The sequence below is a fragment of the Amblyraja radiata genome, chromosome 7, assembly GCF_010909765.2.
Source record: "Amblyraja radiata isolate CabotCenter1 chromosome 7, sAmbRad1.1.pri, whole genome shotgun sequence".
NCBI classification, from domain to species: Eukaryota; Metazoa; Chordata; class Chondrichthyes; order Rajiformes; family Rajidae; genus Amblyraja; species Amblyraja radiata.
Window position 1 is genome coordinate 77834889 of NC_045962.1, and position 27593 is coordinate 77862481.

Below are 27593 nucleotides of genomic sequence, written 5' to 3' on the forward strand. Positions count from 1 at the left end.
CTCCAGCGAGTACAGGCCCAGTGCCGTCAAACGCTCATCATATGTTAACGCAATAATTCTTGGGATCATTCTTGTCATGGTGATGGAGGTGAATTCTCTCGGGATGTAGATGGGACAACACTCCAGGTGTGGAAAGCAGGACTCATCAAGACTCCAGCGAATTTAACCCAGCCATCTGAACACTTGCTTCCCAAAGTAAAGACTTTGTATGAAGCAGAGTTTCTGACTAAACAACCTTTGTGTACCTGTTCATGGTAGCAATGAACTAATTATTTTCATCTGGTAGTGAATAAAGCATAATACTAATGTATCCCTTTCTTTGTGAAGATGAAATTTTGCATTCAAACTATTTTAACGCTGCAGAATTATCCTTAAATCCAACCTTGGAACAGAGATTTGGAAGCATTAATTTGCCGTGGGGGAGCTGAGATCTTTGCTTTCTTGTACGACACGAGTTGCTGTGACTTTAATTTGCACTTTATTTCCAATATTACAGAGATAAAAACATTCCAGCAGATTGGGAGAAGTGAATTCTAAATGAATTTTGACTGACAATCGACATAAGAATTATCTTGGCCTTTTCTTGTATTAGTATTCATTTCTTTTTATGACAATCACTTGATAGATACGTTTATTTGGCTGGAAAACTTGAAATAAATCAAATTTGGCAGATGCGATAACTAAAAACATTTATAAAATTGGATTCCGTCTTGTATTGCAATGCAAAACATTGCAACATACACTAAAAGACATAACATCAGCTCAGTATTTCCCAGTGCTGTCATATTCAAGCTCATAAATCTCTTGATGTCTGGGAAATCCAAGGAGATTGCTCTCTATAGTCAGAAAACATCCATCAAGTGCCAAGTATCATGTAAGTCTGACCCAGAAAATTTGTCTCATCCCCAGTCTCAGAATAGAATATTAAATGCACAGCCTCTTGCCCAGAGTAGGTGCATCGAGGACCAGAGGACATAGGTTTAAGGTTAAGATTTAATAGGAAAATGAGGGATAACTTTTTCACGCAAAGGGTGGTGGGTGTATGGAACGAGCTGCCAGAGGAGGTAGTTGAGGCTGGGACAAGCGCAACGCTTAAGAAACAGTTTGACAGGTACATGGATAGGACGGGTTTGGAGGGATATGGACCAAACGCGGGCTAGTGGGACGAGTGTAGCTGGGACATGATGGCTGGAGTGGGCAAGTTAGGCCCAAGGGTCTGTTTTCATGCTGCATCACTCTGTGACGCGATTACTCTAAACGCCAAGTGACCAGTCCCATATCAACTTTCCATCAGATGTGATCTCCCTGAGTAAGACTGAATGGATAATGCCAATTATTCTAAAATTCCAGACAAATAAACATGATTGATTGGAGAATGGGCACAGAAAAGTCCACACTTCAATTCTGAGTGGCTCTGTATCTGAACAAAGTGGGGCAGCACGGTGGCGCAGCAGTAGAGTTGCTGCCTTACAATGCCAGAGACCCAAGTTCGATCCTGACTACAGGTGCTGTCTGTATGGAGTTTGTATGTTCTCCCCACTACAGTGTGGGTTCTCTCCCACATCCAAATTTGGGAGGTTTATAGATTAATTGGTTTCGGTAAAAATTGTAAATTGTCTCCAGCGTGTAGGATAATGCTAGTGTGCGGGTGATCGCTGGTCTGTGCAGACTCGGTGGGCCGAAGGGCCTATTTCAGCGCTGTATTTCTAAACTAAACTGAACAACAATCGAAAACAGCAGATTATCCAGCACACAAGATTATTCCTGATGTTGGGGAAGTCCAGAACAAGGGGTCACAGTTTAAGGATAAGGGGGAAGTCGTTTAGGATCGAGATGAGAAATAAAAATGTCACCACAGACAGTGGTGAACCTGTGGAATTCTCTGCCACAGAAGGTAGTTGAGGCCAGTTCATTGGCTATATTTAAGAGGGTTAGATGTGGCTCTTGTGGCTAAAGGGATCAGGGGGTATGCAGAGATGGCAGGTACAGGATACTGAGTTGGATGATCAGCCATGATCATATTGAATGGCGGTGCAGGCTTGAAGGGCCGAATGGCCTACTCCTGCACCTATTTTCTCTGTTGCTATGTTTCTATGCCTTGGTTTCTTCCGTTGCTATCAGGCAACTGAACCATCCTATCACCAACGAGAGATTGGTCCTGACCTACCATATACTTCATTGGAGACCCCAAGACTATCTTAAATCTGACTTTACTGGACTTTGAAATCTGATTGAATTACGTAGAATTAGTAATCAGGTCATAACAATTTTTGTTAATGTTACATAAATAACATGGGTGAGATCATGAAAAAGTCCCGGAAAAGAAAAGCAGAATTTGTGGGTCACTGAAAAATGGCGAGTTGGTGAGAAATTAAAAGAGGGATAATTTTAAGCATATCTGTTTAACAGTCTGAATTTTAGCAGTCTGAAGAAGGGTTCAGACCAGAAACGTCACCTATTCTTTTTCTCCAGAGATGCTGCCTGACCCGTGAGGTTACATTAACATTTTGTGTCTATCTTAGGCATGTACAGAGTTATTTTTGTTATGCAGTGGATGTCACTGTATGATGTGTTATCATTATTAAATCATTTGCAGTTTTTGCTCTCAGCCCAAAATATTTCCCAAGCGGCAAATGCATGTTATAATGAGGATGTAAAACTGGTGATTTCTGAATAAGAAATTGTGTTAAGAGCTATTGTGAATGGTGATGACACAATGGGCGGCATGGTGGCGTAGCGGTAGAACTACTCTCAGCGCCAGAGACCCGGGTTCGATCCTGACTACGGGTGCTTGTCTGTACTGAGTTTGTACCTTCTCCCTGTGACCTGCGTGGGTTTTCTCCGAGATCTTCGGTTTCCTCCCACACTCCAAAGACATACTGGATTGTGGGTTGATTGGCTTGGTGTGAATATAAAATTGTCCCTAGTGTGTGTAGGGAGTGTTGATGTGCGGGGATCGCTGGTCGGTGCGGACTTGGTGGGCCGAAGGGCCTGTTTCTGCGCTAAACTAAAATAAACATTTGATGCACTCAATGGGGCAGGCATCATCTCTGGATAGAGGAATGGGTGACGTTCCGGATCGCGACCCGAAGCGTCTCTCCAGAGATGCTGCCTGCCCCGCTGAGTTACTCCAGCATTCTTCGGTTTAAACCTGCACCTGCAGTTCGTATCCATGCAATCCTGCTTATACACTCATTGCAAGATGCTCTCCCCCATCCATCACGGTTATTTCATCTTGCTTTTAACAGCAGAATCTTACATTTTATGATGATCTAATTTGTACTTTGCAGGTTCAGGGCTGAATGATGGGCAATGGCATTCTGTTCATTTCAGTTCAAGAAGAAATCTAGTCAGCATCACCCTCGACAATGAGCCTGCCTCCACTGTTCGTTTGGATGCACAGATTAATCCAGGAAACAGTTATTATTTTGGTGGTAAGACAGATGACTTGCTCTCCATCTATAAATTATGTTGATTAATTGTTTTCTTTAACACAGTGCCATTTTATATCCATATCCAATTGAAGCCATCTATAATGTTCACATTAACAAAAGTCTTTCACTTTCCACTGACTATAGCAAAATGTACTTACTGTCTCAAGGGAATGTTCTTAGAACAGTTGCTCAACTCAGGGTGTCGTCTGACTCTTACAGCACTGAAATTGTTCTTTATCTCTCCACACCATCGTCTATATCTCTCATTTCCCTTTTCCCTAACTAGTCTGCAGAAGGGTCTCAACCCCAAACGTCACCCATTCCTTCCTTCCAGAGATGCTGCATATCCCGTTGAGTTACTCGAGCTTTATGTGCCTATCTTTGGTTTAAACTAGCATCTGCAATTCCTTCATATACTGATTATCACCTTCCATCACTTAATTATGCAGTGAAACAAGCAAAGGGTGGTGGCTGTATGGAATGAGCTGCCGGAGGAGGTCATTGAGGTGGGGACTATCGCAATGTTTGAGAAGCAATTGGACAGGTACATGAATAGGACAGGTTTAGAGGGATGTGGGCCAAATGCAGGCAGGTGGGACCGGTGTAGACAGGACATATTGGGTGGTGTGGGCAAGTTGGGCCTGTTTCCAGGCAGTATGACTATGACTGAGTATTTTTTTTTTAAGATCTAAAAGATTCAGCAGGGGCAGCATGGAGGGAGATGGATGTGCTTATAATTTATAAGTCCTGGAATGTGGGACTGTATTGGAATAGGTCATAAAGTCACGTGATAGGAGCAGAATTAGGCCATTCGGCACATCAAGTCTACTCTGCCATTCAATCATGGCTGATCCATATCTCCCTCTTAACCCCATTCTTCTGCTTTTTCCCCATAATCCCTGACACCTGTACTAATCAAGATTTCAAATGGACTTTCCATGAACTAGGACTGATTGATGGGCAGAACGGCCCCAGTCTATGTAAATATACTCTTCTAAGCTTCCCCCAGTCCAGTTAATAAAGCACTGAGTCAAGCACTGGAACAACTAAACTTCATTTTTAGATTGAACAGCAAATTCCCCTATACCATACCTAACCACCGCAGGTTTGATCCTTGTATCTGCCTGGCCAAGCCCTTCAACCTCGTGCAAGCAGAGACACTACAAAAGGTCACGCAGTCCCTAGCGCTCTTCCTGAAGATCGACCAAGGACCTCATGGGGGCTGCCTTTTATAGGTCCCCAAACCTTGAGGGGCCAAACTACGGAGGGGTGGTCTCTTTACAATCCAATCAAATATATTAGTTACAACAATACATTATTGACAGTTACCCAGGCCAATAACAGAATCCCTCCCATACATTATTTCAGGAGAAGCTTCTAGAGGAAGCTAACTTATCTTCAATAATGCAACTTTTACCGTGGAATTCAAAACAACTCTGCCAGGGCTTAACACTTTGGCCAATCAACAAACAGCAGGATAACTGTCTGGCAACGTTATTTATGGCTTTTGCAGTAATCCAATCATATCAATGCATTTAAGTTTGTTTGCAGAGTTTCTATACATTTGATCAATTAAGGGGAAATGAGGAGAACACCTGGATCCTTCACCATCCTGCATATCATTCTGAGGCTCAGACGAATCGGCACCATCCAAAGCCTGTAATTTTCCACTGACGAAGGTTAAGCAATTCTGACAAATGCAGGGATCCTCCATTTTATGGTGTCTTTAATTTGGTCAATATTAACATCTATGGTATAAGATTCAATACAGCAGTGACTCTGGTATTAAAATCTCTGCAGTTTAAACTTCCATTATTCAAACAGTATAATAACTATCAATTGACTCTAATATATTTGTGAATGCTTATCCCCTCTGATATTCCTAGACAAATATTTGACCAGTTTTTATTCTGATAAAGAAAACATAACTTAGGCAGTATTAGCTGCCTTGTCTGAGATCAGGATCACACATTCAATCTGCATATTGTGGTGGAATGGAAGGAGAATTGTCTACTAACAAAAAATGTAGATAACATTTATAAAATTCAGGCTATTTCTACAGAGAGAATAAGATTCTTATTTTGATTTATTGTTATCATTTCTAACCTGCTCACATCTGAAGGCACTCAATCCACATCATGATGAACAATGCAGCACTAGAGACAATTCAGCCCATTGTACCTTTGTGTAGGAAGGAACTGCAGATGCTGGTTTACACTGAAGATAGACACAAAATGCTGGAGTAACTCAGCGGGTCAGGCAGCATCTCTGGAGAGTAGGAATGGGTGACAGTAACCTAGCTCACGGAAGGACGATACCAGAAGCCTGATAACATTGGGGAAGAAGCTGTTCCTTTTTGAAAACAGCGACCATGAAATCTTTGGATTGCTGTTTAAAAAAAAAACTTCTTGTTAACTAGAGGAAGGAAATCAGCCACTTAAGCTCAGTCTGTCTCGAAAGTAATTCCAGATTCACCAATGTAGTGAATTCTTAATGGCCTCCTCGGTTCAGAGACAATTAGAGATGAATAAAAATGTGTGCCCTACACCTACGCTTAAACTTTGAAGTGTCATCTCGATTTTTGATTCTTTCAAAGGCAGAATTTTAACAAAGACGCCGAATGAAAAAGGATGTTTTAACGGATATTTGTCCTCGGTTGTATGTGCGGAATGAATAATGGAATAACATATGAGGCTGCATCGTGAAATTAATTTCCCATGACTTAAACCAAACTGATTTTCAGGAGTGGTGTTCTACCTGTATTTGTTAATGTATCATGGTTAATGCGTGTTCAGTTTTTAGTTTAGTTCATAGATACAGGGAGGAAACTGGATCTTTGGCCCACCAAGTCCGCACCGACCAGCGATCATTAGACTCTCATCAGGTATTTGATAAATACATCCGCTCCCTATCAGACAGTACATTCCAGATGCCCATTACACTCTTGGTTTAAAAATTCTCAATTCTCCTTAAATTATTTCAATTTTTTACCTTAAAATTGTTTCCCAATTATTTCCCAGGGTGATGGGTTCTTCAATTAATTTTCCTCCTTTTTAGTTAGCCTCTAATCCCTTCAAATGCATCTGCAGTCGAAGATGGGTTTGATCATAGAAACATAGAAACATAGAAATTAGGTGCAGGAGTAGGCCATTCGGCCATCCAAAAACCAGAACCAACAAAAATCATGCAGAAACAAAGAACTGCAGATGTGATGTAATCATAGATTGTCCTGGAGATAATGACACGGTGCTCATCTGCTGGGTCATGGTCAAGGGGTAGTTAAGAGGCCCCCAAGACCTGGCCTCTGGCCACAGCACGGTAGAAGTCAGCCTACCAGACTACAACTTATAGAGGTGTATAAAATCATGAGGTTGGGAGATCAAGTTGCAGTTATATAAGACGTTGGTGAAGCCACATTCATAGTGTTGTGTTCAGTTAGACAATAGACAATAGGTGCAGGGGTAGGCTATTCGGCCCTTCAAGGCAGCACTACCATTCAATGTGATCATGGCTAATCATCCACAATCCGTACCCCGTTTCTGCCTTCTCCCCATATCCCTTGTCTCCACTATCTTTAAGAGCTCTATCTAACTTTCTCTTCAAAGCATCCAGAGAACCGACCTCCACCATCCTCTGAGGCAGAGAATTCCACAGACTCACAAATCTCTGTGTGAAGAAGTATTTCCTCATATCCTTTCTAAATGGCTTACACCTTATTATTGTGGCCCCTGGTTCTGGACCATGTAAAAGGAAAGATCTTGTCAAGCTGGAAAGGGAACCGAGGAAATTTACAAGGAAGCTGCCAGGACTCGAGGGTTTGAACTATAGAGAGAGGTTGAATAGGCTGAGACTCTATTCCTTGGAACGCAGGAGGATGAGGGGTAATCTTATCGAGGTATATAAAATCATGAGGGGAATAGATTGGGTAAATGCACACAGTCTATTGCCAGACTGGGGAAATCAAAGACCCACAGGCTTAAGGTGAAGGGGAAAAGATTGAATCGGAGTAGGGGGGTGGGGTTGTGTGGGGGGTGTGGGGTGGTGTGAGGGGGTGGGGTGGTGGGGTTGTGTGGGGGGTGTGGGGTGGTGTGAGGGGAAGGGGGGAGGAACAGGGGAGGGATAAAGGGGGGTGTGTGGGTGTGTGGGGGGGAGGAGTGGTGTGTGAGGAGGAGGGGGAAGGGGGGAGGGGGAAGGGAGGATGTGTGGATGAAGGGGGGGAGGGGAAATGGGGAAGGGTGGGTGTGGTGGGGAGGGGGGTGTGGAGGGACTCCTCTCAGCGGCCACCGGCCGCGGCACCACACAACACCTCCCAACTCCACGGCGGCTTACCCAACTCCACACAGCACCTCCCGACCCCACGCAGCGGCTTTCCTGACTCCACACAGCATCTTTCCCGACTCCACTTTTGCGGACTCAATCAGGACTGATTTGCGGGGCCGCCTCCGGGGCTTTATTCACCAGCAGGTGCTGAAAGGGGCATTACCTTCATGGTGACTGACAGGCGAGAAGACCAATGGACTGATGTCACGATTTTTTAAACCTTCCTAACTTTTATATAATTCCAATGATTGGAACAAACTTTAGTGGGTTGGAGTAGAGGAGAATGGTGAGTCAGGTGACAAAAAAAATCGATAAAGGGTACCGTTTTTGGCAATTAAAAAAAAAAAAGCATGAGAGTTTTAGTAATAGTATAGATAGGCAGGTGGGACTAGGCAGGTGGGACTAGTGTAACACAAATCATGCATTATTACAAGTCTACAAAAATGCGAATCCTCCGCAGCTTTAGAACGAGAATCTCCTGAGGTTCTTCATTGGAGTACGAAATCCAAAAACAAAATAATAAGCATTTTAAAAAAGACACAAAGTGTTGGAGTAACGCAGCGGGTCAGGCAGCATCTCTGGAGAACACGAATAGGTAGAGTTCTGGGTGGGAACCTTTCTTCAGACTGTGAAATGTCACTTATTCATGTTCTCCAGGTTACGTTCGCCTGACGTGCTGAGTTACTCCAACACTTTGTGTGTTTTTTCTGTAAACCAACATCTGCAGAACCTTGTGTCTCCAATAACTTATTAATTAAAACAAATAAAGTAATGCCTGCATTGTTTGCACAAGTGTGTCCTTAGCAGGTGTGTTATTAGATGCCTTAAACCTCGTAAAACCAAATGTGGACAATGTGCAGCTCGAAAAAAGAAGATTAAATGCTTGTAACAATTTACTTTGTACAATTGGCCCTACTGCCAACTATATAATACACTCTAATTATGGTTCTTCAACTTCCATTAAATATCTTAATCGGGGCAATATTGCCACAATGAGGTTGTCTTTTATGGTCTTTTAAATACTTTGGATTGATATAATTACAAAAATAACACACACTGAAGATAGTTTCTTGACAACTTTTATTGTTAATTGCAAATGGCCCAGTGATATTTTACTATGATTGCACATTGTGTATTGCTTAGGGTTTGTTTATTAAGTCCTTAACTAATTTTCTGCATATAAAGACACAAAGTGCTGGAGTAACTCAGCAGGTCAGGCAGCTTCTTTAAGTTTAGTGATACAGCACGGAAACAGGCCCTTTGGCCCACCAAGTCCGCGCCGACCAGCGATTCCCTGCACACTGACACTATTCTGCACACTCTAGGGACAATTTACAATTATACCAAGCCAATTAGCCTGCAAACCTGTACATCTCTGGAGGCATGAATTCAGCTCGAGACCCATCTTCAGACTCCGAAGTCTCTTCAGGCTCTGGAGTCTAAAGAAGGGTCTCAACCCGAAACATCACCTATCCACGTCTCCAGAGATGCTGCCTGTCCTGCTGAGTTACTCCACCACTTTGTGTCTTTCTGTGTATTAACCAGCGTCTGCAGTTCATTGTTTCTGATTTTGTGCATTTGTTGTGTTCTTAAGGCTGCCCTGAAACCATCAAGCAGACTGGGTGTTCCAATCCCTTTGGCGCTTTTCATGGCTGCATGAGACTCATCTTCATTGATAATCGACCAGCAGACCTCATCTTGGTACAACAAGGATTACAAGGAAACTTCAGTGATCTGCAAGTAGATGTGTGTGGAATTGTAGACAGGTAACTAAACTATACTTCCTCTTATCTAACAAGTAAATAGCTTTCCCTTTGGGGTGACCCTCGGACTACCCTTGATCAGACTTTGCTGGCTTTACCTTGCACTAAACATTATTGCCTTATCATGTATCTATACACTGTAAATGGCTCAATTGTACCATACGATACGATATTACTTTATTGTCAGAACAAAGTCTGAAATGTTTTTGCATCGCAGCAGCTCCATTTACAGCATCACATAAAAGATAAAAGAGACTTGAAAAGTCATGCATTAAGACATCAAGACAGGACCCAAAAATACATACATTCAACACAACATTACAATAACAGAAGACAACATTTGAGGCCCATCAGCGTGCATTTGATCTGGGATTAAGCACCGTAGTTAGTTCGAGGATTGGCTGGTGCACAAAAGAGTGCTTCAGTCTAACCTTATTAAATTTTGGAACCCTATATCTCCGGTTTGATGGCAACAAAATTGTACCCACTGTTGTAATCATGTGTTGTATGTCTGCTGACTGGATAGCACGCGACAAAAGCTTTTAACTGTACCTCGGTACACATGACAATAAACTAAACTGAACTGAACGTTCTAAAGTGCAAAAGAACCTGACAAATCCAGAAGACCTGTTTGCTATTTAGCCTACATTGCTACTTACAATTATTTTTTGCATCTTAATCTTCCCTGTCCTATTTCTTTCTGTAGGAAAAGTTAAGGACGGATTTGGCAAAGTTATTGCAAATCCTCCACATTTTACTTAAGGTAAATAAATAGAAGTCAATCCTAATGGCGGAAAGGTCTATTACAGAAGGTTACAAATTTAGGGAATTGCTTTAGGATTTTTGGAGCTCCATTTACTATTAGACAATAGACAATAGACAATAGGTGCAGGAGTAGGCCATTTGGCCCTTCGAGCCAGCACCGCCATTCAATGTGATCATGGCTGATCATCCCCAATCAGTGCCCCGTTCCTGCCTTCTCCCCATATCCCCTGACTCCGCTATTTTTAAGAGCCCTATCTATCTTTCTCTTGAAAGCACCCAGAGAACCTACCTCCACCGCCCTCTGAGGCAGAAAATTCCACAGACTCACCACTCTCTGTGAGAAAAAATATTTCCTCGTCTCCGTTCTAAATGGCTTACTCCTTATTCTGTGGCCCCTGGTTCTGGACTCTCCCAACATCGGGAACATGTTTCCTGCCTCTAGCGTGTCCAAGCCCTTAACAATCTTATAAGTTTCAATGAGATCCTTCTAAACTCCAGAGTGTACAAGCCCAGCTGCTCCATTCTCTCAGCATATGACAGTCCCGCCATCCCGGGAATTAACCTTGGAAACCTACGCTGCACTCCCTCAATAGCAAGAATGCCCTTCCTCAAATTAGGGGACCAAAATTGCACACAATACTCCAGGTGTGGTCTCACTCGGGCTCTGTACAACTGCAGAAGGGCCTCTTTGCTCCTATATTCGATTCCTCTTGTTATAAAGGCCAACATACCATTTGCTTTCTTCACTGCCTGCTGTACCTGCATGCTTACTTTCATAAACTGATGTACAAGGACCCCCAGATCCCATTGTACTTCCCCTTTTCCCACGGCATTTAGATAGTAATCTGCCTTCCTGTTTTTGCTACCAAAGTGGATAACCTCACATTTATCCGCATTAAACTTCATCTGCCATGCATCTGCCCACTCCCCCGACCTTTCCAAGTCACCCTGTATTCTCATAGCAATGTCATAGCAATTATCTTTGTCCGAACTTTCTGCAGCAGCTTCAGACAGTTCAGTAACATTATTGCCATTATCTTCCCTTCTGAAATCTGCCTTGACTACACTCCTCTGTATAGCATGTCAAGGAAGCTTTTGAATAAAGACATCTTTCCTTCCATTAGCATTAAGCTAACAGGTCTGCCGCTCTCCGGATTTATTCAGTTTCCTTTATAAGTATCGGAATTGCATTGGTTATCCATCGATGTCTGGTACTAATCTCTTTCCCAATGTGTATATACATCATGGCATCTTTCCTGTCTCTACTATTTTCAACACATGAATGCACAGCAGTGCCGTGATATGAAGAGGAAGCATTCCTTGAAACCGCAGTTAAATCAAATTCTGACACCGAGAGGAATTATAAAATAGTCGATATTTTGGGATGTGTTGCAGCAGACAAAATGGAAAAGATGGTTCCAGGACTGATATCACTACTGATTTTTTTTTTGTTGTACAGAGTCATAGACTCATAAAGTGTGGAAATAGGCCATTTGGCCCAACTTGCCCACACCGGCCATCATGCCCCAGCTACGCTAGTCTCACCTGCCTGTGTTTGACCCATATCCCTCCAAACCCGTCCTATCCAGGTACCTGTCCAACCGTTTCTTAAATGTTGCGATAGACCCTGCCTAAACTACCTCCTCGTGTTCCATACACCCAACACCCTTTGCGTGAAAGAATTAGCCCTCAGATTCCTACCAAATCTTTTCCGCTTCACCTTAAACTGATGTCCTCTGGTCCTCGATTCCCCTACTGTGGGCAAGATGCTCTGTGCATCCACCTGATCTATTTTGCTCACGATTTTATACACAGTGGGAATAACGTATGTCTGTCTGAGCAGCACAAGACCAATCTATCAATAAACGTGCTTGTCCGCTGTCATGGTAACAGTTAATTAACGGTGTCAGTGTCGTCTAGATCTAGATGAATGTCAGCAGGTCAAGTGGGACTGGAAATGGAGACAATCCATTACATTTAAGAGGAGCCTGTGCATTTTGATCACAGATTCAGCACAGTTTCAGTTTAGTTTATTGTCACATGTACCAAGGTACAGTGAAAAGCTTTTGTTGCGTGCTAACCAATCAGCAGAAAGACAATACATGATTTCAATCGATCCATTTACAATATAATTGCATCGTCAAGTCAAGCCAAGTCAAGTTTATTCGTCACATACACATACGAGATGTGCAGTGAAATGAAAAGTGGCAATGCTTGCGGATTTTGTGCAAAAAGACAAACAAACAAACAACCAAACAAACTACAAACAGAATGGAACAGAATCACATATTCTTTTACATATTAAATATTGTGGGCGGAAGGAAAATGGGGAAAAAAACAGCAATTTTTTAAAAAGCAGTCGAATGGTACGGTAAAGTTAGTCCCTGGTGAGATAGGAGTTTGCAGTCCTAATGGCCTCTGGGAAGAAACTCCTTCTCAACCTCTCCGTTCTCACAGCATGGCAACGGAGGCGTTTGCCTGAACGTAGCAGCTGCAACAGTCCGTTGCAGGGGTGGAAGGGGTCTCCCATGATCTTATTGGCTCTGGAGTTGCACCTCCTGGTCTCCATGATCAGGGAATAACGTTTAGTGCAAGGTAATGCCAGCAAAGTCCAATCAAGGATAGTCCGAGGGTCACCAAAGAGGTAGATAGTAGTTCAGCACTGCTCTCTGGTTGTGGCGGGATAATTCAGTTGCCTGATAACAGCTGTAAAGAAATTGTCCCTGAACCTGGATGTGTGCGTTTTCACACTTCTATACCTTTTGCCTGATGGGAGAGGGGAGAAGAGGGAGAGGTCAGGGTGCGACTCGTCCTTGATTATGATGTTGACCTTACCGAGGCAGCGTGAGGTATAAATTGAGTCAATAGAAGGGAGGTTGGTTTGTGTGATGGTCTGGGCTGCGTCCACAATTCACTGCAATTCCTTGCAGTCGTGAATGGAGCTGTTCCCAAACCAGGCTGTGATGCATCCTGATACTCCTCATACATGCTTACATCCTGATTGTATAAAGTGTTAATATTTATCAAAATGTATCTACATTTCCAGTCTTAAAACATGGGCAAGTGGATTATTTAGTTTGTGGATCAGGGGGGATCATTTTATGGTATGTTCGTGAACAAACTCTGGAAGGATAACTCACATTCAACAAATGGGAAATGAAACCGCGTTGAAGAATTATTTTTTAATTGTGATGTCACGGTGGTGCAGTGGTGGAGTTGCTGCCTTACAGAGCCAGAGATCCAGGTTTGATCCTGACTATGGGTGCTGGCCCGTACGGAATTTGTACATTCTCCCCGTGTCCTGCTTGGGTATTCTCCAGGATCTCCAGTTTCCTCCCACACTCCAGAGATCAAATTCAAATTCAAATTCACATTTATTGTCACATGCACCAATTAAGGGAGAGTGATATTTGAGTTGCCATGCAGCCATACAACTAAAAGAAACACAGTGCAATTAGAACTTAACGCGATAGAACTTAACATAAACATCCACCACAGTGATCACTATGATGGAAGGCAATAAACTTCAGTCAGTCTTCCTCCTTTTGTCACCCATGGTCAGGGCCTTGACCCTCCGTAGTCGCTACTATGGACCCGATGTACAAGCCCTCTCGTCGGGATGATCGAAGCTCCGACGTCGGGACGGATGGAACACACACCGCAGCTTGGAGTGCCCGAATCGGCCACTTTCTTATAGATATACACAGAGACATAGAAAATAGGTGCAGCAGTAGGCCATTCGGCCCTTCGACCCAGCACCACCATTCAATGTGGTCATGGCTGATAATCCACAATCAGTACCCTGTTCCTGCCTTCTCCCCATATCCCTTGGTTCCGCCAGCCATAAGAGCTCTATCTAAATCTCTCTTGAAAGTATCCAGAGAACCGGCCACCACTGCCCTCTGAGGCAGAGAATTCCACAAACTCACAACTCTCTGTGTGAAAAAGTTTTTCCTTATATCAGTTCTAATGGCCTATCTCTTATTCTTAAATTTTGGCCCCTGGTTCTGGACTCCTCCAACATCGGGAACATGTTTCCTACATCTAGTGAGTCGAATCCATTAAAATTTTTACGTTTCTATGAGATCCTCTCTCATCCTTCTAAACTCCAGAGTATACAAACCCAGCCGCTCCATTCTCTCAGCATATGACAGTCCCGCACTCCCAGGAATTAACTTTTTGAACCTGCGCTGCACTCCCTCAATAGCATGAATGTCCTTCCTCAAATTTGGAGACCAAATCTGCACATAATACTCCAGGTGTGGTATCACGATACAACTGCAGGAGGACTTCTTTGCTCCTATACTCAACTCCTCTCATTATGCAGGCCAACATGCCATTTGCTTTATACGGTTTGTATGTTACAAGTTTGTAGGTTATTTGGCTTGGTGTAAATGTAAATTGTCCTTAGTGTGTGATGGATAGTGTTAATGTGCGGGGATCGCTGGTCGGCGCGGACTCAGTGGGCTGAAGGATCTGTTTCTTCATTGTATCTTTAAACTTAAGATGGTGCATTTGTGGTTGTGCAAAATAATGTCATTGTGCTGTTCACATATAACACTAGAGAACTTTTGAACCAATGAAACCATTGAGAATGTGGTTTTTAGTCACTGATGGTGAGCTTAGTGAGAGTATCACCTCCTCATTATTTTTACCTCCTGCCTATTCTGTTCCTTCAATACTTGTTTATGCATTTAGGGACTTGCAGCTGTAGACACATCTCTCCCTTATTATTCTGAAAGTTGTCCATGGATGAAGGATTCTGTCAACGCAGTTACACTGGGGAAGGTTGGCTTCACCAGATTAGAGCAAAGAAGGCTGAGAGGAAACCTACTAGAGACGTACTTGATAATGATCAGTTTAGACAGCATGAGTACAGGAAAGATGTTCCCAGTGGCGAGTGTTTAACATTTTGGGAAAAAGATGATAGGGAATTGTGATGAGGAGCATTTTTATGCAGAGAATATGTATGATCTGGAACATGCCATGTGTAGGCTGGTCAAAAGAGAATGGATGAATTTTTTTGAGAGGCAATTATTAAGGAACTTGAGGGGACTAATTTGTAACACTGCGGGGAAACAGAGTGAAGGATTGTTCCACCAAAAGCTGGTTCTGTCGCAATGGGAAAACTGGTCTGTTCCACTCTGTGATTATACTGTGACAAAGCTTCATAGAGCATGTAAACAGTCCCTTCAGCCCATGCAGTTCATGCTAACCAAATTCACATTGCGCTCATGTTTGACCCATATCACTCGAAACCTTTCCTTATTCCTGTCCAAATTCTGAAGAAGGGTCTCGACCCGAAATGCCACCCATTCCTTCTCCCCAGAGATGTTGCCTGTCCCGCTGAGTTACTCCAGTTTTTTGTGTTTATCTTCAAATTCTTTAAAATGTGGGGACAAGGAACTGCAGATGCTGGCTTACAAGATTAAAGATCCAAAGTGCTGGAGTAACTCAGTGGGTCAGGCATCTGGAGAACCTTGATAGGGACATTTTGGATCGGGACCCTTCTTCAGATCCCAAACGCCACCTATCCATGTTCTCCAGAGATGCTGTGTCCTGCAGAGTTACTTTGTGTCTTCTTTTCAATGTGGTTACAATACCTGCCACTCCCGATAGCAGCTCATTCCAGATGCATTCCATCCTCTATGCCAGGGGTCTCCAAACAATGACCCACGGGCCACATCCGGCCCACCACGAGATTTTATCCGGCCCGCAGCAAGCTCTTAACACATTCCATGCGGTAGGCTATTTAGCAGATTCGGTGGTAGCACGGAAATTACACTTCTGTTTACCGTAGACTATCAAGTTGAGGGTTTGTATGCAACTGCTGACAGGTTACCGTTAGTTGTATGTGACTAATACCCAGAGGTGCAGTGCTGCTGGAGCTCACCAGAGCGCCACTCCGGCAACTCTGTAAAAAAAAGCCTAAATAAACAGCGGGGAATTATAACTAGCGGGTGTGTGGTTGGGGTAACCTGGTTAAAAGAGGGGGAAGGGGAAGACCCATCACTACTGAGGGTCCCTGTAGTAGGGGAGAAGCACGGACCCAGCAGAGTGAGACCACGTGCTGTCTGCATCGTGGCGGTTGTGGGCCTGGTGCTGACTCTGGAACTCTGGTGAGGTGACGGCTCTGGCTCGCTGGTGGCCGGTGGAGAGGCGAGGGTTGGCTGAGTCACTGGTGGAGGCCCATCGGGGGCTGGAGTAGAGATGAGGGTCGGCGGCAGCAGCATCGGTGGCCCCGGGAAGACAGTGAAGGTCAGCGACAGTGACCTGTGAGTGGGTGGGTGGGTGAGTTAGTGAGTGGGTGGGGGAGTAAGTGAGTGGGTGCATGAGTGGGTGAGTGAACGAGTGGGTGGGTGCGTGGATGTGTGGGTGAGTGAGCGAGTGAGTGGGTGGGTAAGTGGGTGCATGAGTGGGTGGGTGGGTGAGTGGGTGAGTGGGTGAGTGGGGTGGGAGTTTGCAACCTTCACATGGTCCACCCTGTTTCAACTAATGCAATCAACCTGGCGTGCACAATCAAATAAGATCAAATAGAACAAGTTGTCCAACAGATTTAGGCTGTGCAAGCTATACGCAAGAAGAAGTGGGTAGGTGGGTGAGTGAGTGAGTGGATGATTGGGTGGGTGGGTAGGTGGATGGGTGGGTGAGTGGGTGAGTGGCTACAAGTTTTGTTTTGCATTTCTTCCATTTGTTTTACTTTGTTCTTTTTTTGGATTCATTACATTTATAAAACTGACATTTTTTTATTTTTTCCTTAATGGCCCGCAAAATTGTGCCAAATATATAATGGGCACTCATGCTGAAAAGTTTGGAGGTTCCTGCTCTGTGCCAAAAAGGTTCCCCTCCGGTTCCTGTTAAAATTTTCCCATCTCGCGCGTTAAAACCCATGCTCTCTGGTTCTTGATTCCCCATCCTTGGGAAAAAGACTGTTCATCCGTCCTAACAATGCTTCCTGTGATGTTATACATCTTTATATGGTTACCCCTCAGCCTCCGACACCCATTCTGTTCAACTTGACCGCAGACAGTCTTCTGATATTATTATCTTTATATTTAAAGATTGGAGACTTTTCAATTTTATTTACTTTAGATTGGAGATACAGCGCAGAGCAGGCCCTTCAGTCCACTCCGACCAGCGAACCCCGCACACTAACACTATCCTACACATCCTCAAGGGACAATTTACAATTTTACTGAAGCCATTTTAACCTACGAAACCTGTACGTCTTTGGAGTGTGGGAGATCCTGGAGAAAACCCACGCAGGTCACGTGGAGAACGTACAAACTCCATACAGACAGCACCTGTGGTCAAGATCGAACCCTGGTCTCTAGATCTGTAAACTGCGCCACCAGGCTGTCCTCCATTTTTTTGTTGTTTCAGATTTCTATGTAAAACAAGAATGCTGTTTAATACGAAATGTGTATATGAACACAATTAACCTCAGCGCTCATATTGCCCAGGAGAAATAAGCAGGGCCTGTTTGACTTGACTGCAATGCTGTTTGTCTTTGGTTGCGTTTCTGGTGAAATTTGTTTGAGTTCAGCCTTTGGGGAAAGATGAACGTGAACTCTCACTGAGTTTAGGGTCAGTGGTGAATTGAATTTTGCTCAATTCTCTGGTGAGTCAGTTCCGCTCCATGTAACTGCACTTATTTTGGCACCTAATTAATCAGCAGCAGCCTTGGGATGTCTAGGAATAATTGGGGGAGAAGAACAGTAAATCTACTGCACGGATCAGGGATGTTCGAAGAAGAGTTGACGTGGATTCCTGGAACAACCCTAGTTTTCAAAGAGTTGGATTTAGCTCTGAGGGCTAAAGGACTCATGGGATATGGGGAGAAAACAGAAACGGGGGTACTGATGCTGGATGATCAGCCATGAACATGTTGAATCCTAATGGTCTCCTAATCTGAGGAAGGACATTCTTGCCATAGAGGGAGTACAGAGAAGGTTCACCAGACTGATTCCTGGGATGTCAGGACTTTCATATGAAGAAAGACTGGATAGACTCGGCTTGTACTCGCTAGAATTTAGAAGATTGAGGGGGGATCTTATAGAAACTTACAAAATTCTTAAGGGGTTGGACAGGCTAGATGTAGGAAGATTGTTCCCGATGTTGGGGAAGTCCAGAACAAGGGGTTACAGTTTAAGGATAAGGGGGAAATGTTTTAGGACCGAGATGAGAAAAACATTTTTCACACAGAGAGTGGTGAATCTCTGGAATTCTCTGCCACAGAAGGTAGTTGAGGCTTGTTCATTGGCTATATTTAAGAGGGTTAGATGTGGCCCATGTGGCTAAAGGTGTCAGGAGGTATGGAGAGAAGGCAGACACAGGATACTGAGTTGGATGATCAGCCATGATCATATTGAATGGCGGTGCATGCTCGAAGGGCCGAATGGCCTACTCCTGCACCTATTTTCTATGTTTCTATGTAACAACTTTTGACAAATGCACAACTGAAATTTGTAGAAACAATGGTTCAATAGTGGTTTTATTTGTCACAAATGCGATTGCACAGTGAAAGTCTTTTTGCATATTTACACACATAGCACTTTGGTGCCATTTCCAAAGTCAGCCCACGCGCTAAGCAGGAGCAGCTTAGTTTAGTTTTTCAGTTTAGTTTGGAGGTACCTATCGGAAACAGGCCTACAATTGGAGAATTCAATGTTCATAGCATTGGGTTGAAGGTACCCAAATGTAATAAGAGGTTAGACACAAAATGCTGGAGTAGCTCAGTGGGACAGGCAGCATCACTGGAGAGAAGGAAGGGGTGACGTTTCGGGTCGAGACCCTTCTTCAGTCTCAGTTACTCCAGCATTTTGTGTCTTTCTTCGGGTTTAAACCAGCATCTGCAGTTCCTTCCGTCACATTTCGTCTGGAATACAGGTGTTGTTCCTCCAGTTTGCATGTGGTCTCTCTCTGGCAATGGTGGAGGTCCAGGATAGAAAGGCCAGTACAGTATGGGAATGGGAAGAGGAGTTAAAATGGTTAGCTATCGGAAGATCCAGCAGGACGTGACAGACCGAGCGCAAGCGTTCAGCAAAATGGTCGCCGAGTCCACGCTTGGTCTCGCCAATATATAGTAGGCAAAATTGGGACACTGGATGCAGTCGTTGAGGATAGAGGAGATGTACGTGGACCTTCTGGAAAGATTGCTGGGGTCCCTGGATGGAGATTAGTGAAGAGGTATGGGGACAGGTGTTAAATCTCCTGGGGTTGCATGGGAAAGTTGAATTTTCTTTTCTAAATCTTAATATCTTTAGTTGTTTTCAGTTTAGTTTATTGTCTTGTGTCTTGTGAAAAGCTTTTGTGGAAATACAATACATGATTACAATCGAGCCATTTACAGTGTATAGATACATGATGAGGTAATGGCGTTTCATACAAGGTAAAGCCAGCAAAGACCAAACAAGGGTCACCAATGAGGAAGATAGTAGTTCAGCACTGCTCTCTAGTTGTGGTGGGATGATTCAGTTGCCTGATAACAGCTGGGAAGGAACTGTCCCTGAATCTGGAGGTGTGCGTTTTCATGATCTTTCATGTCAAGATGGCGGATGTGCGGGAGTGGGCGCCGTCTGTGTATGGCAGCCTGCCCGCAGTCCGTCTCTTCACCTTTTTTTAATTTTAAGTCCTGTCCAAAATGTTAGTGGAGGTCGTTTATGCGGTGGGTGGGGGGGGGGAAGGGGGAAACTTTAATTCTTAGTCCCCTACCTGGTCGGAGAGGCAGCATCCCTCTAAGCTGCTTCTTCGCCCTGTCCTCGCGGCCTACCATCGAGAATGGGGCGGCGTTTCCTGTCGGGACCGGCCGGGACTACAGCTTCAGCGGCGGCGCAGCGCAAGGACATCATCACGGAGCGGAGCCACGGAGCGGGCGATGCCTTGCCGGGTCGCCGTGCGGTAAGCTCCGGAGCGCTGTGGCCGTCGATCCAAACATCGCGGAGCTGTGGCTGCGGGCGGCGCTGGATTTGGAGCACCGCGGAGCCAGGGATTGAGTTCGCCGGGTTCGGAGCTCCAACCGGCGCGGCCTGAGGTCTACGAGTGCCCCGGTCTCCGGTCTCCGGGGAGGAGGCAGCCGCTCCAGACTTTCCAAGCCGCTTGAGGAATTGTTTCACCCGACGCCAGTGTTCCATCTTCACGGCAAGAGGGCCCTGAAAACATCGGACTGCCTGCAAGGCCACAAATGGGCCCCGACCTCGGGTGTTTCAGAGGAAGAGGACTTAACTTTCTGCTGCCTTTCCCCACAGTGGACATTTTTGATTCTGTTGTGGGGGGACGTTTGTGTTGAACTCTATAATGTGTTGTGTCCATTTTCTTTCTTTCTTTATTTTTAACCTTTTTCTATGGTTTGTATGTACATTTATTATTTAATTTATGTAAAGCACTTTGGTGTCAATGCAAGTTGACTTAAAATGTGCTATATAAATAAAGCAATAATAATAATAATAATGCTTCTATACCTTTAGCCCAATGGGAGAGGGGAGAAGAGGGAGTGGCCAGGGTGCAACCTTTCCTTGATTATGCTGGTGGCCTTGCCGAGGTAGCGTGAGGTATAAATAGAGTCAATGGAAGGGAGGTTGGTCTGTGTGATGGTCTGGGTTGCGCCCACAATTCGCTGCAATTTCTAGCAGTCCTGGATGGAGCTGTTCCCAAACCAAGCTGTGATGCTTTCTGATCTTATTTTATCTTAAATTGTACTTTGTTAGTAATGTTGTAAGGAATTAATATTTATTCTTGGCTTTGTTCTGGAACAAAAAAAAAAACATTATTAGAATATTAATGAGTCTACAAGAGCTGCATAAGTTCCCCTTTTCTGACAAGACACCAATTTCTGCATTCATATGGGAATTTAATTATTTAACATGCCTCAGTCTCAAGCTTTTGATTTCCAATCCTTACACATTGAAGCAACAGCCAAGATGGCACACCAATGCCTTTAATTCCTTGAGAGATGAGGGAATTCGGCAAGTCTCCAATGACTCGTACAAACATTTGCTGATCCGCCACAGAAAGCATATTGTCATGGAAACATAGAAAAATAGGTGCAGGAGTAGGCCATTCGGCCCATCGAGCCAGCACGCCATTCAATATGATCGTGGCTGATCATCTAAAATCAGTTCTTGATTTATCCCCATATCCTTGATCCCTTTAACTCTAAGAGCTAAATCTAACTCCCTCTTAAAACATCCAGTGAATCGGCCTCCACTGCTTTCTGTGGCAGAGATCCACAAACTCTCTAGGTGAAAATGTTTTTCCTCGTCTCAGTCCCAAATGGCCTACCACAAATTCTTAAACTGTGACCCCTGGTTCTGGACACGCCCAACATGGGGAACATTTTTCCTGCATCTGTCCAATCCCTTCTTCTCCCTGGTCCTGTCGGGCGGAAGATACGGAAGCTCGAAAGAGCGCACCATCAGACTCAGGAACAGCTTCTTACCCTCTGTTATCAGGCTGCTGAATGTTCATTCCTCAAACTACAGTACTGGCCACTTCACTTCTACTCCATTGTGGACATTGGACTTTGTGGAAACCGGAGCACTCGGGGAAATCACATGCTCCGAAATACAAACTCCATACAGACAGCACCCGTAATCAGGATCGGACCCGGGCCTCTGGTGCTGTAAGGCAGCAACTCTACCGCTGCACCACCGTGGTGCCTATGCAATGTGTTCATGCAATTATAATGTCATGGTGGCGCAGCAGTAGATTTGCTGCCTTACAGTGAATGTAGCTCCGGAGTCCTGGGTTACGGGTGCTGCCTGTACGGAGTTTGTACGTTCCCCTATGACCTGTGTGGGTTTTCTACGAGATCTTCGGTTACCTCCCACGATCCAAAGACGTACAGGTTAATTGGCTTGGTAAATGTAAACGTTTTCTCCAGTGGGTGTAGGATAGTGTTAATGTGCGGGGATCGCTGGTCGGCACGGACCTGGTGGGCTGAAGGGCCTGTTTCTGTGCTGTATCTCTAAACTAAAAACTAAACTAAACTTCATTTTGAGTATCTTTCACCTAAACTTCTAATCACTTTTCTTTCAACAGCTTGTTTTGGCCATTAACATTTACGATATATCCAGCTTGCCACCTATCATCTGCTTCTTACAATTACTAAGGTTAACTTCTTATCCGCACAGAAATTTACAGGACTTTTTTTATCTTCCTTTCCTTGTGTTCACGTCTGCACCTCAGATTTGCTGCACAGATGTAAGATTCAGAGGTTACAAGCTATGCTATTGGGATAAACCTGATCTCCCCATCTATACCATTGCAGCCATTGCACTTTTTATTTATCTGCACTTTTTCTGTAGCTGAACACCATCATGCTGTAGCACCATATTCTGCACTCTGCTGCTTTTCTCCTTATATTATATTCTGCACTTTACTAATTTTGTTCGGGGACGATTTGTCTCCAATCTTCACCGATTGTGATCTGTTGCTTCGGAAGTTGAGGATCCAGTTGTAGAGGTGAGTGCTGACTCCGTTCCACGAGTTTGGTGATGAGCTTGGATGGGATAATGGTGTTCAAAGCTGAGCTGTAGTCTACGAATGTAGTCTCTCTGATCCAAGTGTTCCAGGGATGAATGTAGGGCCAGGGAGATGGCATCAGCCATGGACCTGTTGTGGCAGTAGGCGAACTGCAGTAGGTCAAAGCTGCTTGGTAGTTTGGATTTAATGCACTAGAAAACTAGCCTCTCAAAGGACTTCATGATGGTGAATGTCAAGGCCACTGGATGGTAGTCACTAAAGGCATGAGATCTTACAAAGAGAATGTGTTAACATAACATTATATTACTTGCATCTACAACATAAGATCCATACCTCCATTCCTTCCATTTTGCCCAATAATGTCAGAAAGACCCTGATATTTTATAGCACGTTTTGTGTTTTTAATACATGGGTGATGGCCATAAGTTTAGTTTTAGTTTAATTTAGAGATACGGCATGGAAACAGGCCCTTGGCCCACCGAGTCCGCACCGACCAGCGATCCCCGCACACTAACACTATCCTACACACACTAGGGACAATTTTACATTTATACAACTAACCTACAAACCTGTACGTCTTTGGAGTGAGGGAGGAATCCGAAGGTTCTGGAGAAAACCATGCAGTCACGGGGAGAACGTACAAACTCCGCACAGACAGCGCTCATAGTCAGGATCGAACCCGGGTCTCTGACGCTGTAAGCACTGTAAGGCAGCAACTCAACCTCTGTACCACCGTGCTGCCTTTAAGCAACCCTTACAACCATAAGCAAGGGTTCCTCAGGGAGGGACTACATACTTTGACTGAGTGGTTCCATGACAGTTTATCTCTAGGTGTGACACTAGCCTCAACACAAGCTCACGTTATCTAAGGCAGTGATTCCCAACCTGGGGCCAAAGGGGCCATGGCAAATTTCAGGGGGGCCACAGAGAAATTTGGGGATTTAGGGGGTCACAGGTTCAATGAAGGGGGCCACTTTTTTCCCGCTAATAATGTCAGGGGGGGTCACAGAAAAATTAAAGAGCCCAAGGGGGCCATGAACTAAAAAAGGTGAGGAATCACTGATCTAAGGCATTAAACTCCGGTAAGAGGGAAGTGGCAGAAAGATGCACAGTCCAGTTGCTCTGAGACCCTTTGTTCTCTTCTTTTCAGTCTGATTTTACTTTGATTTCAGTAGCGTGCAGCAAACCCTCTGAGAAAACTCAGGGGACATTGCAGTGTGGAAGATTAAAATCCTGTTCCTTGACCTCAAATGATTTGCTTATTCTGCTACTCGCACAAATTATGTGCAAAATCAATTCCAGCTGTTTCAGCCCAATTCTACTGAAAACAAGCCAACAGCATACTCTCCCTAATTCATCACCAGTCTCCTTCAAGCCGTCAATCTTGCTTCGGGTAGGATGGCGCGGGATATGGATTTGTGCACAGAATAGCTGAACGCAGCTTTTGACATTAGTTGTTTCATTCATCGCCAACATCATTCTCATCTTCATGAATAAATAAAGAAACAATGTTGTGATTTGAAAACTGACAGTCAATTTAAAAATATATATATATATAAGTATATAATTTCACTTTCTGTTAGTTCAAAACGTAATCTTGTTTTCAAAACGAAAGCATGAGGTTCGTACAGGAAAATGGTGACTGGATAAAGAAGACTATTGACTTCTGTCCTTTTATTGATCATATAATTACAGTCATCATTTTATTTCAGTTAGTCACGGAATAACTCAATCATGCTGAGTAATTAAAAAAACTACTACAAAATACATGAATAGCTTAAAAGAGAACAAATGCATTTCTAATAGTTTTATCACCCATTTAGATGGTCTCGATCCGAAACGTCACCATGTAACCATATAACAATTTGGTTATATGGTTATATGGTGACGTTTCGGATCGTCACCTATTCCATTTCTCCAGCCTGTCCCGCTGAGTTACTCCAGCATGTTATGTCTATGTTGGGTGTAAACCAGCATCTGCAGTTCCTTCCTACACACTACCAAAATACATTACTTTTATATATGTGGGGAGCCTTTCCAAAGTGGTTTGCAGGAGAATTATCATTGTCAAGAAAAAATTACTCAAAGCTAATATCAAATAGTTATGAAGATGGCCAAAATAATGCATTTAATTTATTGGAAACACTAGGAACTGCAATTGCTAGGTTCTTGAGTAAAACGTTACTGGAGTAACTTAGCTGTGGAGGGAATGGGCTGGTGGCCCTTTGGGTCAGGACCCTTTCCTCACAATCTGAAGAATGGTCGCGACCTGAAACATCGCAAAGTTGTTGTTTCAGTTTAGTCTATTGTCACGTATACCGAGGTACAGGGAAAAGCTTTTGGTGCGTGCTATCCAGTCAGCAGAAAGATAATACATGATTACAATCATTTACGCCATTTACAGTGCATAGATGCATTTTAAGGGAATAACGTTTATTGCAAGGTAAAGCCAGCAAAGTCCGATCCAGGATAGTACGAGGGTCATCAAAGAGGTAGATAGTAGATCAGCACTGCTCTCTGGTTGTGGTTGTGGACGTTATTGCCTGACCCACTGTGTTTATCCTGCACATTATGTTTCATTGATTCATTTCTTTGGAATCTAGGCCATGCTAGCAAGACTTGCATTTATTGCCCATTTTCAGTTATTCCTTGTGAGATTGGTGGTGACAACTAAGTATCTTGCTGGGCCCATTGCAGGGGCATTTTTTGTTGAAAGATTCAATCATATTGGCAGGTTTAGGTTAGTTTAGAGATACAGCGTGGAAATGTAAATAATGTTGGTTTACACCGAAGAGGGACACAAAATGTTGGGGAGTAACTCAGCGGGTCAGGCAGAATCTCTGGAGCATAGGAATAGGTGACATTTCAGGTCGAGACCCTTCTTCAGACTGAGGGTCAGGTTCGAGGGAAACTAGGGTATGAAAATCTACAGAACAGATCAGAGTCGGCACCAATGACAAGAAAGGTGAAGCCCACAATGATCCATTGTTGGCCGTGGAAGAGGTGATAACAAAGGGATACAAACAGTGAAACTAGCAAGACGAGTAGTGGGGGGGGGGGGGGTTCTTAAATAGTTTTTCTTAAAATAATGCCAATGGTTCAAAAGTACTTTTGAAGACCCGAAACGTCACCTATTCCTATGCTCCAGATATTCTGCGTGACCCGCTGAGTTACTCCCCAACATTTTGTGTCCCTCTTCGGTGTAAACCAGCATCTGCAGTTCCTTCCTACACCTCAGATAATTTAGTCTAGTTTAGGGATACAGTATAGAAAAAGGCCCTTTTAAGGCTGCTCTCATTAATCAGTTTTTTGGAGAAAAAAAGATTAATAATTAATCACCCATGATTAATCATGATTAATCGATTACATTTCTAAACTCTCTCTCTTCTCTAAAGCTACTACTAGGCTAGGTTGGTATAAGGATTCCTTGTTTTGGAAATAAATGTTTTGTTACTTTTCAGCCAGTTTATCCAGTAAAGCTAAGCAAAAACGTAAACCTAATCAATCAGTTAAATGCATTCAGAAAATTTTGAACAGCAAAATATTGAATAACTGTATTGATTTTAAAGGCAAGAAGGCGGATGTTTGGCCAAGATTTCTTGTGAATTTCAAAATGATAGGAATTTAGTGAAGTGCAAGCATTGTGTCATAGAGTCAGTCATAGAGTGATACAGTGCGGAAACAGACCCTTCGGTCCAACTTGCACACACCGTCCAACATCTCCCAGCTACACTAGTCCAACCTGCCCGCTTTTCATCCATATTCCTCCAAACCTGTCCTATCCATGTGCCTGTCCAACTGTTTCTTTAATGTTGGGGAAATCCCTGCCTCAACTACATCCTTTGTTAGCTTCTTCCATACACCCACCACCCTTTGTGTGAATCAACTTTAAAATATAATCCATCCCCATTGTCATTCACATATCGTGGAACATAAACATGCCTTCAAATTTGACCCAGTATCTTAACACAAGTCAGTTGGCATTCCATCCTGCACACATCAAGGAACAATTCTTTCGCATTTCAAGAAGAAATCAACAGAAATATCTGAGTTTGTTATTGCATGTTTGACAGCTTTAGACAGAATGCCATTTTCAAATTTGGCCAAAGATGCCGACATCAAAAATGGCTGGAAAGCTCAATGTCTAAAAATCCCAAGTGCAGGAGAGATAATTCACGATATGGTCATGGTTTGGAACAAAAAATCTGGAAGAAATGAAGCAGGAATTGAAGGAATTATTGGAATCTGAGGACCGGTTTTCACTCACTTTAGGCAGGTGGACCTCAAGGAGAAATCGCCGCTACCTATGTCTCGATTTACATCACACTGCCGAGCTCTTTGGCCTCGAGACGATATGAATTCACTGCCTGCCGAAATGGAGTAAAACTGATCGTTGACAAACTTGAAACTTTTTGCATTAATTTGAAGAAATATGTAGTTGGGATGGCCACTGATGGAGCCAGCATCATGAAGAAGCTCGCTCCAAAATCTGGCATTTCCTAGCAATGTCTGATCCACATCCACTTAGCCCTGGAGCCTGTTTCCACGCTGTATTTTAGTTTAGTTTAGTGATACAGTGCGGAAACAGGCCCTTCGGCCTGACCAGTGGACTGCAGGAGTGGGGCGCCGTTGTGTATGGCTGCTCTGCCTGCAGTCCTTCCTTTCACCCTTTTTTATTTTTATTTTTAGTCCTGTTAAAAAACAAATGTTAGTTGGAGGTCTTTTATGTGGTGGGTGGGGAGAGGGGAAGGGTGAAACTTTAATTCCTAGTCCCTAGCTGGTCGGAGAGGCGGCTTCCCTCCGAGCTGCGACTTTGCCCCTTCCTCGC

At 43.8% G+C, this 27593-nt stretch overlaps 1 protein-coding gene across 1 annotated transcript in view; it reads left to right on the forward strand.

The window, feature by feature from the left end:
* The window catches only part of LOC116975560 (contactin-associated protein-like 5), a 705003-nt gene that overhangs the window by 337690 nt on the left and 339720 nt on the right, over window positions 1–27593 (forward strand). The window contains exons 9-10 of the mRNA XM_033024847.1: window positions 3291–3434; window positions 9349–9520. Of these exons, the coding sequence (XP_032880738.1) occupies window positions 3291–3434; window positions 9349–9520 (316 nt within the window). The remainder of the gene's footprint in view (window positions 1–3290; window positions 3435–9348; window positions 9521–27593) is intronic.